The 17,531-nt window shown below is 36.8% G+C and overlaps 1 protein-coding gene across 1 annotated transcript in view; it reads right to left on the bottom strand.

Moving 5' to 3' along the window:
* LOC122794026 (ryanodine receptor 1-like) overlaps nt 1-17,531 on the bottom strand; it is a 2,146,276-nt gene that overhangs the window by 791,863 nt on the left and 1,336,882 nt on the right. The window contains 2 exon segments of the mRNA XM_044062140.1: nt 1,257-1,306; nt 3,122-3,243. Of these exon segments, the coding sequence (XP_043918075.1) occupies nt 1,257-1,306; nt 3,122-3,243 (172 nt within the window).

Here is a 17,531-nt window from a genome sequence, read left to right as displayed (position 1 = left end):
TCCACTGGGCAAATAATTTATTTACATTTTGGATTTGCTTAAACAGCACACTTGCCTAACTAGCATTTTTAGGTATATCTGTACTTTATGTCTGTGATACTGGAGGTCAGTCTCATGAGTAGCATGACTGTATAATACGTGAACGTCAGTCATGAAATACTGTTCTGCTCAAGTACAGAGCCTTTCTTAGAGTAGCTCACCAAAGTATGCTACAGCTTGCAAAACTCACAGCTTTAAACCACTGGCTGTGCCAAGCTGACTGAGGAGAATACAGTGGTTCTGCTGAAACTGTAAAACCACATATCCCTCCTCTTAATGAGGTTTGTTAACACTAACATCTTCCAAAAGGTTAGCTAGCCTCTTATAATTAAATAGGTTTGGGCTGATCTGTTGAAACCTTATAGACTATTCCTCTCACTAATGAAAAAGTGCCAGAATCTTGAAACCTGAATCATATGAATTCTGTTTTGGCCATCTGGCTCGCTGACTCTACCTGTGGGTGGTTCAATGATTCTCTTTATCCAAGTGTCACTTCACTCACAAAATGTCTCTTTCTCCAATGTATAGCAATGTCAGGATTGGCTAAAATAATTTGGGGCTACAGGATGAACAGGCCCCAGCACAGGAGAGTTAGGGAAGCTTTCCATGTATTTCTTTCATTAATTATTGCTGATTGCTGTTTCAGACACTTAGCTACAACTGAGACACTAGCTGCACAATTAACTTTCACAAATGTAATACAGAACTGTCAATAAGCATATACTACTGCTATATGTACTACCACCATTTTGGAAAAATATCTCGTTAGTTTTAAAAGTATTCAGTGAGTCTTGGCCTTTAAGCTCGATCTGTTGCAGGATATCAGCAGATCACCACTGTTCATATGGCCATTGATGCTTCATTGTAACCCTTTCCTATGTGTGAGTTTAAAGGGAGGGTTCAGTCGTATTGGAATACCTTGCAAACAAATTTAATCTCATGTGAGTATGTTGAAGAAGATGAAGGTGCAGATATGATTAAAAAAAATGCATACATGCATTCAAATAGCAACAGACTATCTGCCACTCTTTCTCTAAAGGCATTCTGTTTTTCATCATATTGGCTAAAAACATTTAAGACTGTGCTTCGCAACTTAAGGTAAAACATGTTAGAAGCACAACATGTATTCTGTTGAACTAAAGCAATAACAGAAAGCTTGCAAACACCAAAAAGAATTCACCAGAATCTGTGATAGCCTGCTTCATCCCACTGCTTACCAAAGAGAGAGACTCGGTGCCTGACCAGAGCAGCTAACTTGCAGAAAATGCTAGATGCAGACAAACAAAGAGAAAGAGGGAGAAAGAGAGACAAAAAGGGTGAGAGAAAATAGGAAAAAATGAAGTTAGACAAAGAAAAAAATCATAAAGTGAAATGGTAACAAATAATAGGATTAAGACAGAATAATCCCCTAGTCATCCACACAAACTACATTACCATGCAAATGTTACACCAAATATTTACTTAGTATAAATTCTACCATCATATACACTTTAAGGGACTTATTTAGATCAGCAGATTCTATTGTGTTAGAACAGGTAGCCTCCATCACAGAACGTTTTCTAATTAAGACTTTAAAAAGCTAAAATAACACAATGTACTTCCTAAAATACTCAGCCTCCAAGAAGTATGGCTTTTTGTGTCAAAATAAATTTGAGGAAGTGCTCTGCCTATTGCCAGATCATCAGAATATTGCTGGCCCTGTTTTACAAAATTCCATTGTTGGTAACACTATTGACAATTTATGCTGGAGTGATGGCATACAAAGAACATGTCACAGTAAGGTTCTTCTGGGCTCTTTTTTCAGGCTTCCACCATCTAATTTCAGATGAAGAAAGCACAAAAGAATGTATTCAGAGCAGTAGCTGCAATTCAGACATTCTCTAAAACTGAGCTCCTGTTGTAGGCATCTGCCAATAAGCCAGACCACACACACACACACAGACACACACCACACACACACACACACACACACACACACACACACACACACACACACACACACACACACACACACACACACACAATCCTATTAAGAGGAACCTCCTAAAACAAAGTCTATCAGCACTGGTATTCACATTCTTAAAGCCCTAACATTAGCTAGACATGAAAGTTACTTAAATTACAGCTCTTCTTTTGGGAGATGGTTGAACTTATCTCCCTTATGTAAGAACACACCCTCTCAAGACACCCTCTCATTGGAGGCTCCCACACATTAAAATAAGCACAGCTTATAGAATCAGATAGTCCAGAGAAGGAAATCCCACTACATTTAAAATTAAATCACCCAACAAGGAGTAGCAAAGTACCCATTGAGGTGGACAGCTGATAGGGCAAGAGAAGAACTGCAGCATTGTCTTGGACAGATCTCTACCTGCAAAACCATAAAACACCATCTTTCTTAAGTTTTATAGTTGATCACAAAACACAAGCATGCCCCTTCTTCTACCTGAAATACGATTCTTCACACTGATATTTGTATGGGAAAACACACAAAATCATTCTTAGTGAAGTGTTGAGGGAACAACAGCAGTAGGTCATTAAAATGGTTCTGAATACTGAATGTCACAGATAATGACAAGCATTATAAAATCCATTCCTTAAATAAGCATGTATCAGTTAAAGAAAACAATACAGAATCCCCTATAAGACCTTACTGAAAATAGTTGAAATGATACCCACTGCCCTTTGAAATAGTGTCTCTGCAGCTCCACATTGACAATAAAGGTGCAGAACTCAACTGGGCATCAGATTACTGTCAACACTGCTTACTTTTATCATGTTGTGTTCATCAGCTTTGTTAGCATGTTTTCCCAACTTTCAGTGACTTCTACCTACAGGACATCATAAGGACAGAGCTACTGTAAACACGTCTTACTTCTGTAAGATTATTGTCTAGGGAGCATATGTGAGTGTATTTACATATCTGCTGAAAGCAACACTTCATACTTACAACACTCAGGTAGAATTATATAATGTGTGCATTTTTTTTAATTTTATTTTATGCATTTTTGTATACTGCAGACATAAGCTTAAATTTACAGAAACTGCACTTACACCCATGAGTCTATCCATATTTCCTTACCTGGCAATCATTTCCTTCTCCTTGTTAGAAGCATGGCCACCACTTCCCAAGACCTTTGCTGGGGTGGACAAGAAGTAAAGACAATGATTCTTGAAGTACTGGTTAATCAGTGGAAGCAAAATCTATAAAGCATCAAAAGGAAAACAAAGGAAGTCATTAGTCTGTATAAGATGTACTCAGCAAGTTAAGGCATGTAAATCAACACAGACTGATCTTTTTATAATAAATGAAACTTTACTAAACAGGAAAACGGATCAAGAATACACATTTTGCATTTATTATTTCTGAAACATAAATGAGTTACATGCAGAAAATGCACATTTTAGCTATAATGTCCAGTTGGTAAATTTAACAAAATTGAAATAAAAAATGTAAACACTTTTTAAAGGCAAAATATTTTTATAAACAGATACTGTTAAGAGCAGAAAGAAATAACAATTATCATTTTTTAAATAATGTATTCATATCATTGGAAGTGATTTATGTAAATCTATTATGCAGAGTATGGAAGATTTACATTAAAAAGATGTCACCACTCAAAATGTAGCATTTCTCATTTTCTGTCTTCTAATTACTTGATATTCTCATTTAGTTAGATAACTATTCTCCATATCAGTTTTGTACTATCTCTTCATATCTTCAGAACTGTTTCGTTCTTGAGTTTAGCATCTCTTCATATTATTTACCTTTTTTATATAATTCTTTCATATATCTCTTTCATAGCATATTTAAATAATATTTGTCTTTTCATCTTTTGTCATCTTTCTACTTCTCCCACCATGACCCTTAGATTTTGTTATCATGTATGCAACATTATTTATTTGATTTTACATTTCTTAGCTAACTAATCACAATGAGCAATGAGATCTCTTTTAGGGAGAGCCAAGCAGTATCATTCCACAACAATATGCATACATAAATACATATAAAATGCATACATTTACTATATAAAAAACAAATCTTAAAAGCAAAATGAAATGAATGCATGCTGTTCTGTCACAACGGTATGCATAACTGAAAGGGACAGAGGTTTCTGCTGCTATTCACAGATAACACATGCATCTGAAGGCATACCTGTCAACTGCTATGATCTGAACAAAGCAGTATGATTTTGGCCCTACGAGTTAACCTTGCTTCGCATAGATTTATGACATTCCTCATAAAGTTAGACCTGTTTATGAGTACATACTTTATGAAAATATAAAAACTAAGCCTATACAAAGATTCAAAACCACTACCTATATAGCCTGTAGTTTAGAAATACATTCTGTTGTCAAAAATAAGAACATGCTCCTCTTTCTGCCCCCCCTGCTATGAATTTTTTAAGGCCAGAGCTATTATTTGTAATACTTGGAGGTTTATAGCTATATCTGGAGGGTAATTCTGAAGGTCAGTAGTGGCAGAGCCAGGAATTTGCAGAAGGGGGGTGTGTTCTGGAAAGCTGATCAGCAGAGGGGGTGCAGAGTGGAACCAAGGGGCGGGGACTGGGGAAAGCTCAACACCCAACTCCAAAGGATACAACGAACAACGAACCAAAAACAATGGTAGCAGCCACTCGAACACCAGGACCAAATCCAAGGCAAAATCCGATACTTATGTAAAAATATTTATTGTAACACCAAGACAATTCCAACCAACGTGAACGCCAGTTAACCTAGGTTTCGTCTTCTACCAAAGACTTCTTCAGAACTACTCACTCAAGTAACCACTTGATCTTATATATGCCCATGTGAGGTTAATTGAAGCTCATTATATGACTTGACCTACACTTGACATAAAATAAACCTCCAAATGTAATAAAATATAAATATGTGAAAATATAAATTTTGGCAATGATTGGCAATTTCAAATGTGGGAGATGTAGTCTTTGTAGTTATATCTTACCAACTGGAAGGAAAATGAAGTTGGGGAATGAAATTATATTTATAAATGGACATTTTAATTGTTATTCTAAGAATGTTGTTTATTTGGCTAAGTGCAATGATTGTTCAGTATTTTATATAGGGAAAACAAGTAGGAATCTAAGGGATAGAATAGGGGAGCATGTTTTGGATATAAAACATCAAAGGAATAATAACGCCTTATTTAGGCATATTAAACAATATCAGGACCATGGTTTTAAATTTTGTGTCATTCAGCAAGTGACAAAGGACAAACAAGGACATGTGTTGGATGTCCACCTGGATTTAAGTGAAATGAAATGGCAACTGAGATTAGATGCCACTAGATATCTGGGTATAAATGATAATATAAGTTTAGCTCCCCTGTTGAAGCTTAGATATATTAATGGTTAGATTAAATAGTATACCAATACATCAAAATTACACGATTCCTTTTAAACATTTTAGCACTGCTGACAAGTATATTGGATGTTCACCCAGAGGTAACCATATCAAATTTACATACATCAATTATATTAATTATAGTATTGGAGTTTTTATTGTATATTTTTTAACATTTCTTATATTTTAGTATGATAAGTCAAATTACTTAAAGTGTATGTAGATAGAATAGATCACTTTAGATGTTTTTCAATGAGCCAGTGAATGCAATTCTTTGTCAATATTAATTGATTTTAGATAAGGTTTTTTGACATTTATTGAATATGCAATACATATTGTCATTTACATATTTACATTTTCACATTTTTATATTTTATTACATTTGGAGGTTTATTTTATGTCAAGTGTAGGTCAATCATGTAATGAGCTTCAATTAACCTCACATGGGCGTATATAAGATCAAGTGGTTACTTGAGTGAGTAGTTCTGAAGAAGTCTTTGGTAGAAGACGAAACCTAGGTTAACTGGCGTTCACGTTGGTTGGAATTGTCTTGGTGTTACAATAAATATTGTTACATAAGTATCGGATTTTGCCTTGGATTTGGTCCTGGTGTTCGAGTGGCTGCTACCGTTGTTTTTGGTTCACTGGGGAAAGCTCACCTTAAGATGCTCTGACAGCACATTTGAAAAGTCAGCAATACATACATTCTGTTGCACATCACTGTGGTCTAGTTGTGATATCGGAGGTAGGTATTTCCTTTCGAGCACAAAGCAAATTAACAGACAGTACCTGTTGCTTCAAGGACACATGGGTGAGATGTACTTAACCACAGCAAGTCCCAGTCTCCATTCCATAGTGGCATGTTTGCATAAGCAATATGATATCCTAGCAGAGAGTCCCAGTGAAACCAACATTACAACAGCAAGTACCATAGTAAATGCAGTTTTGTAAGTAAACAGTAATTTCTGTGAAAACAATAACTACAGCACAGCAACTTAAGGAACTCCATACTATATAAATAAAATGCCCAAAAGCAAATATTCAGTTCAGTTAAATACAATGCATGAAAACAAATGTAACCATTGTAGCATATCACAGAGGAACATAACGCACAGTCTGCTTTAATGTCATGCAGTATCAAGTATACACAAGAAGCACAGATGTTTGGATGAAGCAATAAGGATTCAATTTAATTTTCTGCAAAAAACAAAACAAAAACAAAAAAAAAGTTTTTCACAGCAGAGCAGCCACAAACAGCCCCCCATAACCATTGTCAACTTCAAGTATCTGGTCTGACTCTTCCAAGATAATAAACAAATAAATAAATATTACATTAATGTAGTTTTTGTTTCACAGGAACAGTAATCACTGCTTATATTCCAAGTTGCCTCACATAAATACACCTTAGTCCTGCAAAGTTCTAATTACAACAGCAAAATGCATGGGCCACTCTTTTCATCTGTATACATTCTCTACACCCATTGCCTACTCACAGTACTGGTTTAATCCTGCCAGGATAAAAAATATTACATTTTGGGAATTTTTTTTTTCATAGAACAGTAATCAGACTTTGTGTTCCAGGTTGCTTCACCTAAATACATAGCCAGAATTACAAGGGCAAACAGCAGAGGCCAGTCATTTCATCTACAAGCACGCCTACTACCCCATTGCCTGCCCAGCATATGTGGTTTGACCATGCCAGTTTAATATAAAAAAAAAAAAAATATATATATATATATATATATATACTCATACAATGGATATAAAAAAGTTTACACGCCCCTGTTAAAATGCCAGATTTTTGTAATATAAAAAATGTGGCCACAATAAATCATTTCAAAACATTTCCCACATTTAATTTGACCTATAACCTGTACAAGTCAACTGAAAAGCAAACAAATCTGTTGGGGAAAAAATGTAAAAAATAAAAAATGTACAATACGCTGGTTGCATAAGTGTGCACACCCTTAAACTAATGTTGAAGCACATTTTGATTTAATTACAGCATTCAGTCTTCTTGGGTACACACCTGCCGTCAATTAAAGAGACTGATTAACCCCAAATAAAGTTCAGCTGTCCTAGTAGGATTTTCCTGACATTTACTCAGTTGCCTGCTACAGCAAAAGCCATGGTTTGCAGAGAGCTTACAAAGCATCAAAAGGATCTCATTGTTGAAAGGTATCAGTCAGGAGAAGGGTACAAAAACATTTCCACAGCATGGGATATACCATGGAACATAGTGAAGACAATCGTCAAAAAAGTACTACATGTGACAACAATCTCCCGTATTCTCCATATGTCTGGACTATGCGGTAAGTTTGCAAGACGGAAGGCTTTTCTTGCACAGAAAAACATCCAGGCCAGTCTAAAATTTGAAAATCAATACATCAAGTCTCCCAAAATCATGTGGGAAAATGTGTTATGGTCTGATGAGACCAATATTGAACTTTTTGGCCACAATTCCAAAAGGTACTTTTGGTGCAAAAACAACACTTCGCATCACCAAAAGAACACCATCAACACGGTGAAGCATGGTGATGGCAGTATCATGCTTTGGGGTTGCTTTTCTTCAGGTGGAAGTGGGGCTTTAGTCAAGGTGGAGGGAATTATGAACAGTTCCAAATACCAATCACTTTTGGCCTAACACTTTCAGGTGTCTGCTAGAAAGCTGAAGATGAAAAGGAATTTCACCTTTCATCATGACAATGACCCCAAACATACATCCAAATCAACAAAAGAATGGCTTCACCAGAAGAAAATTAAAGTTTTGGAATGGCCCAGACCTAAATCCAATAGAAAATCTGTTGACCTGAAGAAGGTTGTGTACAAGAGATGCCCTTGCAATCTGACAGATTTGGAGCACTTTTGCAAGGAAGAGTCGGCAAATACTGCCAAGTCAAAATGTGCCATGCTGATAGACTTCTACGCAAGAAGACTGAATGTAATTAAATCAAAAGGTGCTTCAACAAAGTATTAGTTTAAGGGTATGCACACACAACAAAGTATTAGTTTAAGGGTGTGCACACATGCAACCAGCATATTGTATGTTTTTTATATTTTTTCCCCTGACAGATTTGCTTGTTTTTGAATTGAATTGTACAGGTTATAGATCAAATTAAAGGTGGGAAAAGTTTTGAAATTATTTATTGTGGTCTCATTTTTTTATATCACAAAAACCTGGCATTTTAACAAGGGTGTGTAAACTTTTTATATCCACTGTATGTGTGTGTATATATATATATATATATATATATATATATATATGTGTTTTTTTTGTTTAGTTATTGACCCTACTGGGATAAAAAAGTAATTGTTAACATTAACATACTTTTGTTTTAATGCTAACTTGGCAGGATTAATGTGTATTTGGATGATGTAGGCTGGAATATAAACTGTGATTACTGATGTCCTTCATTACCACCAATGCAGTATTATTCATTCTTGGGAGATAAATGCAAAGTGAAGAAAGATGACTATGGAGTATCTTAGGGACAGAAACCTGACAAGTCTCACACTGTGTATAGATTGCAGCAATGAGTAACTAAGACAAAACTGGTAGTAAGATAGTCAACAAATGTTGAAGTGACTGCCAACCTAGACATATGAGCATGTCACAGCAGTGTGTTTACCTTACTGATTGGACTATAAATTGCAAAATTATGATGTAAACAGATGACAGCCTATAGAAATCAGCCTGGCACAACATCAAGAGGGCAGGGTTTCAAAACTCAGAAAGGGGTCCAAGGAAACCTTGGCTACAGCCAGAGCTTTTAGGCAATAACGATGCCCTAGTTTCGTAAGGGCTTTCTGGCCTGCTAGTAAAACTATCTATATGTACGTTATTGAATTAACAGAAACATTGGATTCCTGAAAGTGTGCATTTGCTCAACCAGAGCTGCAGTTATGGAGTTAATTTGTAGTGGTGCAGTGGCATTTCTGGTATCTTTCATGCTATCAAACAGCAAAGACTTTGCTTTAGAGGTGTTACGTTTTAGTGAGTTGGAGGAGATTCATAGTTCAGAATGACAAAAGGCCTGCTTCAGCTTTCTGGCTGACTACGTGAAGCTGGCTTTCAACTGCAACAGTGCAACATCATCTGTATATTGTATCATTGGTATGTTATACATTGTTGTCACATATCGTTAACAACTAGAATGAATAACAGTGGACCAAGGACACAACTCTTGTGGAATCCCTACACTGAAGACAATGGAGAGGAGATCCGGCTCCACAACCACAGGCTATTTTCTTTTTATGATGTAAGTAAATAGTCATACATACTATGTCATCCACTGCTGACATCAGTTCCTTTCACATTAAATCACTTTATCCCTCTTTGGGCCACTGCATACTGAGGTATACCCAAACTATGATCCAGAACCAGAATGGCCTTAATTATCCAGGGAGGATGGCCTTATGATACTGCAGGCTATGAATGCTCCTCCATCAGGAGGGGGAGAGGATATGGATAGGACTATCACAATGCATCTGACTCTTATTGACAGGGTAACAGGAGGAATGTCCGAACATGCTGGCATCATTTCACTATTTTACATGTGGGGGAGTGCAGTGGGAATTGCAAGGTACTGTACATGCCCTGTATCCACAGTGATGAAACCCTCTGCTTCTTGTGTGCATGATACTTGAGTTATTCTGCTACTCTCTGATATCAAGCAAATGTATATCCTTCTTAAATTTTCATTAGTAACTAAACCTTTATTAATCCTCTATTAGCACTATTCTGTTTCCTTATATATATATATATATATATATATATATATATATATATATATATATATATATATGTGTGTGTGTGTGTGTATGTATATATATATATATATATATATATATATATATATATATATATATATGTGTGTGTATATACACACACACACACACACACACACACACACACACACCTTTTCCAAGTACTTCTCCATTTTACTGAACATCTTTATAGTTCTTTCTGCCAAGACATCACCCTTTTAACCAACTCTGGCAACTGTACTTGTGTCAACCTTTGCCATCTCTTTACTTACTTCTGAAAATGTGACACTTCTTATTGCATATCTTTGCTTTCTTTTCATATCCGTAATGCTTCCTCTGTTTCATTTAATACCAGCTTTCCTGTCAGACAGTTTCTTCATTTGTCTTTTTCTCTAGATAATCGTGTAAGGTTTCTATTATTTTTTCAAATTTCTTTTTATATTCTTGTCATCTTTCTTTTCATAAGACATCCTTTTTTGCCTTGGCTTTCTTTTTCATGACTACCTACCACTGCATTCAGCAAGAACATTGTTTTCACTTACATGAGGACTAAATACAATAAACATGTTCTTTAGGTTTTAATCAGAAGTGTTGTTTCTAATTTAAGAAAAATCATTGTCATATCTTCAGTTCTTCTTTTTTCCATCTTCCACCCTTCTCCCTTTACACTTTAGTAGCTTTGAGGCTGCAGTTCCTATCTGAACAAACTATTAGCCTTATGAAAAGAATAATAATTTGCAAAAATATAAATCTGTGATAGTTTTTTTTTCCCTGTCAGTTTTGTCAGACATCTTAGTCTTAAAAGATTTAACATTTGCATATTTAGATAAATGAGTCTACACTTTTTTCACTAGCCAAACTGTGAATTTCCCATTCACTATATAGTAATAAATGCTGTTTGTGGAAACTACACCTGCAGAACACTGTTCAGGCAGAGAAGTGAGGTTTAAAGGAAGGCAGAAATTAAGCAACTGATGTAATGTCAGAGCAAATGGTAATTATCAAAAACAGCAGATACTTATATAATGAAAATGAAAAATGATTCCTGTGGTTTATTTTATTTTCTACTATTGTAAGAGTACCTATGTCTACAATGCAAGAACTTAACAAAGGTGTTAAAATATCTCCCATACAGAGAAATCCATAATAAACCTAAATAAATTGTGATATGTAGGTATTATTAATATTATATTATAATTAATTATTAATATTAATATCTAGGTATTATTGCTGTTTAATGCTAATTTATAATGAAAATTGCAGAATATGTTGCATCTTTTCTCCCCAGGCCTCCGCTGAAAAAGGGCTCTTCAGCTCAGTCGGACAATCCCGGTCAACAAATGTAAAATAAATAAAATAAATAAATATTACTGTCACGTATATTACAGATAAGTCTCATTTTCTTTTCTTGCTAAACCTACACTAACTACACTTACAGGGCAAATAACTGATATAGTTATTTAAAAGTGAAAACCTTCACTAGATACACACCATGCCTGACTAGTCTTCTTTTCCAAAAATCCATATAAATTTTTGATGGTTACAGCTTGTACCATTTCTCATTTTGTAAAGTTAAGCTTTCCTTCTTTGCACCTGCAATATCCACATTCTACTTTTTAAACATTTTTTATTAGTCATTCTCCCAAGGGCTGAATTCAGCCTAGTTATATTGATATTTAAGTTATCACCCTTCAGCTGATTCATTGTGTTGGCTCCTTTTATTTTTCTTATAACTTTTCTTTACTATTTGCCAATGTTTTGAGCAAATGTCTCAGAATTCGATTTGGGGGAGGGGCTGCACCCCCCCACTGCTAAATATATATATACCAACTCCTAGATCACACTACAGTGAGGAAAGGGCAAATTTTCCTATCTTCACTGTACCGCAATCTCACTAAAGCAACTTCTATTAATGGCATTTCCGATTTAAAAGCCATTCGATGAAAGGACTTTTTGATCCTGTGTCATAAACCCCTACAGGACATATTTTACATGACTGAGACAAAAGCCTAATCAGTCCATCTGCCCCCAGGGTGAGAGTTAGGAGTTAGGGAGTGGGCCAGTCTGCCATGCCATGCAGAGCCAATTGCACAATGTAACCCCTCTTTGCAGTGGTAGCAGGTCAAACTACCTTCACCCCCAAGGACGGGTGAGTTTATAAATGCTCCTTATCTGGCTCTTCTAACATTCTGTGCTGCTGATCGAACTTGGATCATCTGAAGCATAATCAGGGTTTTATCACTCAAGTCCACAGAGCTGGGCAAAAACTTCTTTGCTTTTACCACTGTGTTCATTATTTTGATGGTTATCCTAATCCCACTTTTTCACTGAGCTAAAACAGAAGTTACAGTCCCATCCATGATAAAAATCACACTATGTACACCTCTAAAAGGGGGCAAACAGTTCTCCCCCAATTTTTTTAGCCTTTTATCTGTAATCTGACAGCTTTCTGGCACATAAAATACTTCACACTGCACTTTCTCGTGAGTCATAAATCTCTCAGAAACTTTTGATTATACAATAACAGGTCATTACTATTCAAGAATGAGCATGTTGATTGGACAGTCCAATCATGATGTTCACTGTAAATCAAGCTTGTATCACTAGAAAGAAGTTTGGTTTCAGAAGTATTTGTAAGCAGCTAGACTTTCTACTGGCATTTGCTAGACAACAGCTTTACTAACCTATTTTATGAAAGACAAAGCAAAATAGGAATGAAATCAAGGATATTCTGCAAAACTCTGGAAAGGGAAGAGGAATTGCTACCGGCAGTAAGACAGATGGTACCACTAACCAAACCTCTCAGCTGTCCACAGTTTTTGCAATCCATCCCTGATTTTCCTTATGTGTGTGTAATGCCGTTATAAAATTTTGATTGTTTGGTAAACTGCCAAAGCGGAAAATAAATAAATAGCTCTCAACCTAAATCCCATCACTGCCTGGCCTTGAAAACACTGAACTGGCTTGAGTTCCTCATTCAACCTCTTTTCTCTCTACTTAATATTATTTCTCCCCAGGACTCTGCTGAAAAAGAGCGCAAGCTCAGTCAGACATTCCCAGTCAACAAATGTCAAATAAATAAACAAATGAGGCAAACAGGGATGGAGATGCTTTTTTTTCTAACATCGCTTCTCTTGCACTGCATTGATTATGAATGTGGGGATACAAGTGCCATCTTTCTTTTTCATTCTCTTTTCAGCCCTATCCCATATGGTCATGTGCAGAGTTGATATTCGATTATTCCATTTCATGAATGTGAATTAAGGTATACAAGCCCTGCTCCTTGCCATCCATAAACAAGCTAAACTATAAAACTCAAAAAGAGCAGTTAAGCGTGGCACTCTGCCACCACGTATAAAGATTCAACAAATATACATACACAATTGTACATTTAAAAGACACAAGAGGTGTGGAACATACAAATTCTGCAGCACTTACTCTATCTGTTGGGACACATACTACTGCATGTTACTCGGCATTTGTGTTTTCATGTTAGCCAATCTGTTTTATGATAGTACGCTATATCTGTTTGAATAAATGTTTTTGTTGACATGAGGGACTTGAGTTTTTTATATTAGCCAAACATATTTTTTGAATAACAGAACATATCTCTACTAGAATATGTGATTTACACTAGCCAGACAGAGGTCATTATTTCAGTGCATGTCTCCACTAAGACATATGCTGTTAAAAAGAGTGATTTGTACAACTGTTTTTATTCATTGAGATAGTTCAGCAATATAGTGGATATTTACTTGCTTATGTTGTTATCGACCTTCCACTCTCCACTTTATACTGTCTCCTCTATTCTATCTACGCCTATATATTTACTAGTTTTCCTGCAGGCACAGCTTCCATTTTTTTGCTCCCCCTGATTGAGAGATGGTACCTATTTTTGAATCCTTGTCTAACTGGTTTCCTCTTTCTTACCACCCTCATTCTAGGTATATAAGCCCTGCTTCTCACCATCCTTTAACACGCTAAACTATAAAACTCAAAAAGAACAGTTAAATGTGGCAATCTGCCACCAAGTATAAAGATTCAGCCTACTACTTGAGAACCCAACAGCAGTGAAGAATCATTAACGTGCCTATGTATGTTGTGCATTTTAAATAGTAATTTGTCTCTTTGTTCTCTTCTAGGAACGGACCCCTCACACATCACCGTAACACACCCTTCCCCACATTTTATGCCCAGCCCTCAGTAAAGTTTTTGTCTGTCCTGTAAAATGTCCTTCTAAAGTCCTTAACATACCACCTATAACCACCAAGGCACTAATTAATTCAGTTTACCTGTGTTACTGCAATTTCCAGCAACTTAACTGCTAAAGTAACATATTGGGTTAAAGCTGTCAGTACTTACAGATTGTTTTGTTTCTAAGGACAGCTGCATCTCAGGTTCAACCTGCTCCATTTGCCCTCACTCCTCTCTGGCTCACTCCACTCCCCTACCCTACCTCCAAATTCCACTCACTCCTACTATGCACAAATATATACCAAACCACTAAACAAACTCCCTAAACAATAAGCCTAGCCAAACTCTTTAAGCACAACCAACACGTATCGCTTATATGCTTACTTATATTAACTTTCCACACTACCTGTTATGACAAACAACATATCACAAGCATTTACTCTCCCATTAACTGATTCAGTACACCACTAAACTCTAACTTATTAAGTATAGTCATATCACCTCACTTCTACAACAGTTCCCACACAGAACATTACACACTCAGATACACAGATTTACATTCAAAACATCACATATACTATACATTTGCCAAACGTCTACCCAAAATAACACACCTACTTCTGATAAAAGCCAGTTACCTTAAACTATGTGGGGACACACATCCCAATCTAGACCCACAAACACACACTGCCCTTACTCCACACACTACAATACCTCACAGCATCAGTAACCTAACACACAACAGCTCTGACCTACCATTATTAAACATGAACTTGGGTTTATGAATTCCACTCACCTGTCACATTATACAGAGGTTACAGTCATAACTGAAACATGGCTCAAGCACCACATAAAAGATACTGAATTCCTGACCCCACGGTACAACATACACAGACTTGATACAACCCAAAAACTTGGTGACGGCATAGCCATAGCATAAAAGGACACACTCAAATTGGAACAAATTTTAAATGAACCCCCAGACCTCAAAAACTCAGAAATGTTAATTACACTTCTCTACCTAAACTCAAAGAAGCACATTACAATAATTGCCACCTATATTCCCCCCAGGTAGCAACCCCTCAACAATCGAGAACCTTCTCAGTTGGTCTGCCTCCACTTTCAATCAGGAAACTATTATAATAGGAGACTTTAACTTAGACTGGATCTCCTGCTCCTCTGAAAATATTACCAACTTTATTAACCTTTATGTTTTTTCTCTATCAATACTTGCCCCAACAAGAATTGATAAACATAGCAAAAAACAATCAATCCTTGACTGGACAATAACAAATAGGCCCTCCCTTGATTACCTCACTGGATGTCTTCCAAACAGTTTCAGCGATCATCATCCCACCTACCTACTTAGGAAGTGGACATGCCTTCTTAAAAACATCATATTTAAACATGTTTGTTGCAAAAAAGATTTTCCCCAGAAACCTTCAATTCACTTCTTAAACAATGTAACTGAGCCCCCCCTTTAAAAAACCTACACATAGATTTTGCAGTTGAATACTTCAGTAGCACTTTCCTAGATATATTAAATACTATAGCACCCCTTACAAAGATCGAGGTTAAAGCAAAGCAGCTTTCTTGGCCAAAGAACACCATGTAACTCCTCAGGCAGAGACAGCACCTGGTCTCAATATCAAGTGCCTAAAAACAAACTTCCTATGAATCATATTGTCAGCATAGAAACCATGTCAAAAAACAAATTAGAAATGATAAAAAAGCTTATTACACATCAATCCAACAAAATTACCAAAATAACCCCCCAAAATTCTAGTCATCCTTAAATCAGATACTCAGTCCTGGTCAAATTACTACACCATCTCCTACCACTACAAGTATCAATGATAGCATAGCATTACAATTTAATTCACACTTCATAAATTCAGTACTGTCTCTCATAAAAAATGTTAACAATATATCCCCATTAATACCAAATGACTCGGAACCTAGCCCCAATTTCTTTCCCATCATGGAAGCCAATCTGGTGATCTTCTGCCATAAACAAACTCTACAACAGAAGAAAGAAACTGTTGCAAAAAAAGAGTAAAATCCCATGATTGGAGGAACTCCCTGGTCAGCCTCAGTAAGAAGCTGAGATCGCTCATAAAATCCTCCAAAGATAGTTATGAAAACAAAATTGCCACTGATTCTAAAGACAAGCACAAAGTATTCTATAGCTATGTCAAGAATCTCAATGGCAACACTCAGATCTGCTCTGAGTTACAGCACAGTGGCACTAAATATACATAACCAACTGATATTGCCAACATCCTGGGAGATAGGTTCAGTGCTAACTTTACCCCCCCCCCCAACCCCCACCCAATAAAGAGCCCATCTCTATACCGGAAGAATGCAAAGCTCCTGTAATCACAGCTGCACAGGTAAAAACCTCACTCTCCAAAGCCACGAACACAGCATCCATGGGACCTGACAACATCCCAGGCTGCCTTCTACACAAACTACAGAATGAACTGGCACACCACCTAAGTACCATGTTCAGTCATAGCCTCACCTCAGGCTTTATGCCCATTAAATGGTGCACCGAGATGGTTATCCCACTCCACAAAGTGGGAGCCACGGCAGACCTCGGGAACTACCAACCCATTAGCCTGATGAGCCTGGACTGCAAGGCCATGGAACGTATCATCATGGAACTCATAAACAAAGACATTGGAGATCTCCAAACTCTGGACCCCACACAGTTCGGGTTTGTAAAAGGCAGATCATGTCTCCTAAACCTGATAAACTTCTTTGAAGCAGTCACCAAAGCCATAGATGAGGGTAAGGTGGTTCACACAGCCTTTCTAGATCTCGCCAAGGCATTCAACACCATCCCCCACTCTGGAATTATAGATAAACTCACTAAACTAGGTATAAATCCCTGTGTCACAAAGTGGGTTGCCAACTGGCTCACAGACAGACCGGTGACAAGTGGAGTACGACAAGGTTCAGTCCTGGGTCCTCTCCTGTTTGGTATCTACTTCTCTGAAGTACAGGCTAACAAAGACGGTCTTTGGTTAACTAAGTCTGCAGATGACTGCAAACTAGGAGCCATAATCAAAACTCCTGACTATGTGGACATCCTACAAAAGGGCCTCACTGAGACAGATGCCTGGTGTTAAAGCCATGGCCTCAAGCTCAATGCCAAAAAGTGC

The sequence above is a fragment of the Protopterus annectens genome, chromosome 1.part0, assembly GCF_019279795.1.
Source record: "Protopterus annectens isolate FY-2018-M chromosome 1.part0, PAN1.0, whole genome shotgun sequence".
Taxonomy (NCBI): domain Eukaryota; kingdom Metazoa; phylum Chordata; order Ceratodontiformes; family Protopteridae; genus Protopterus; species Protopterus annectens.
This window is presented reverse-complemented; position numbering and strand designations above follow the sequence as displayed.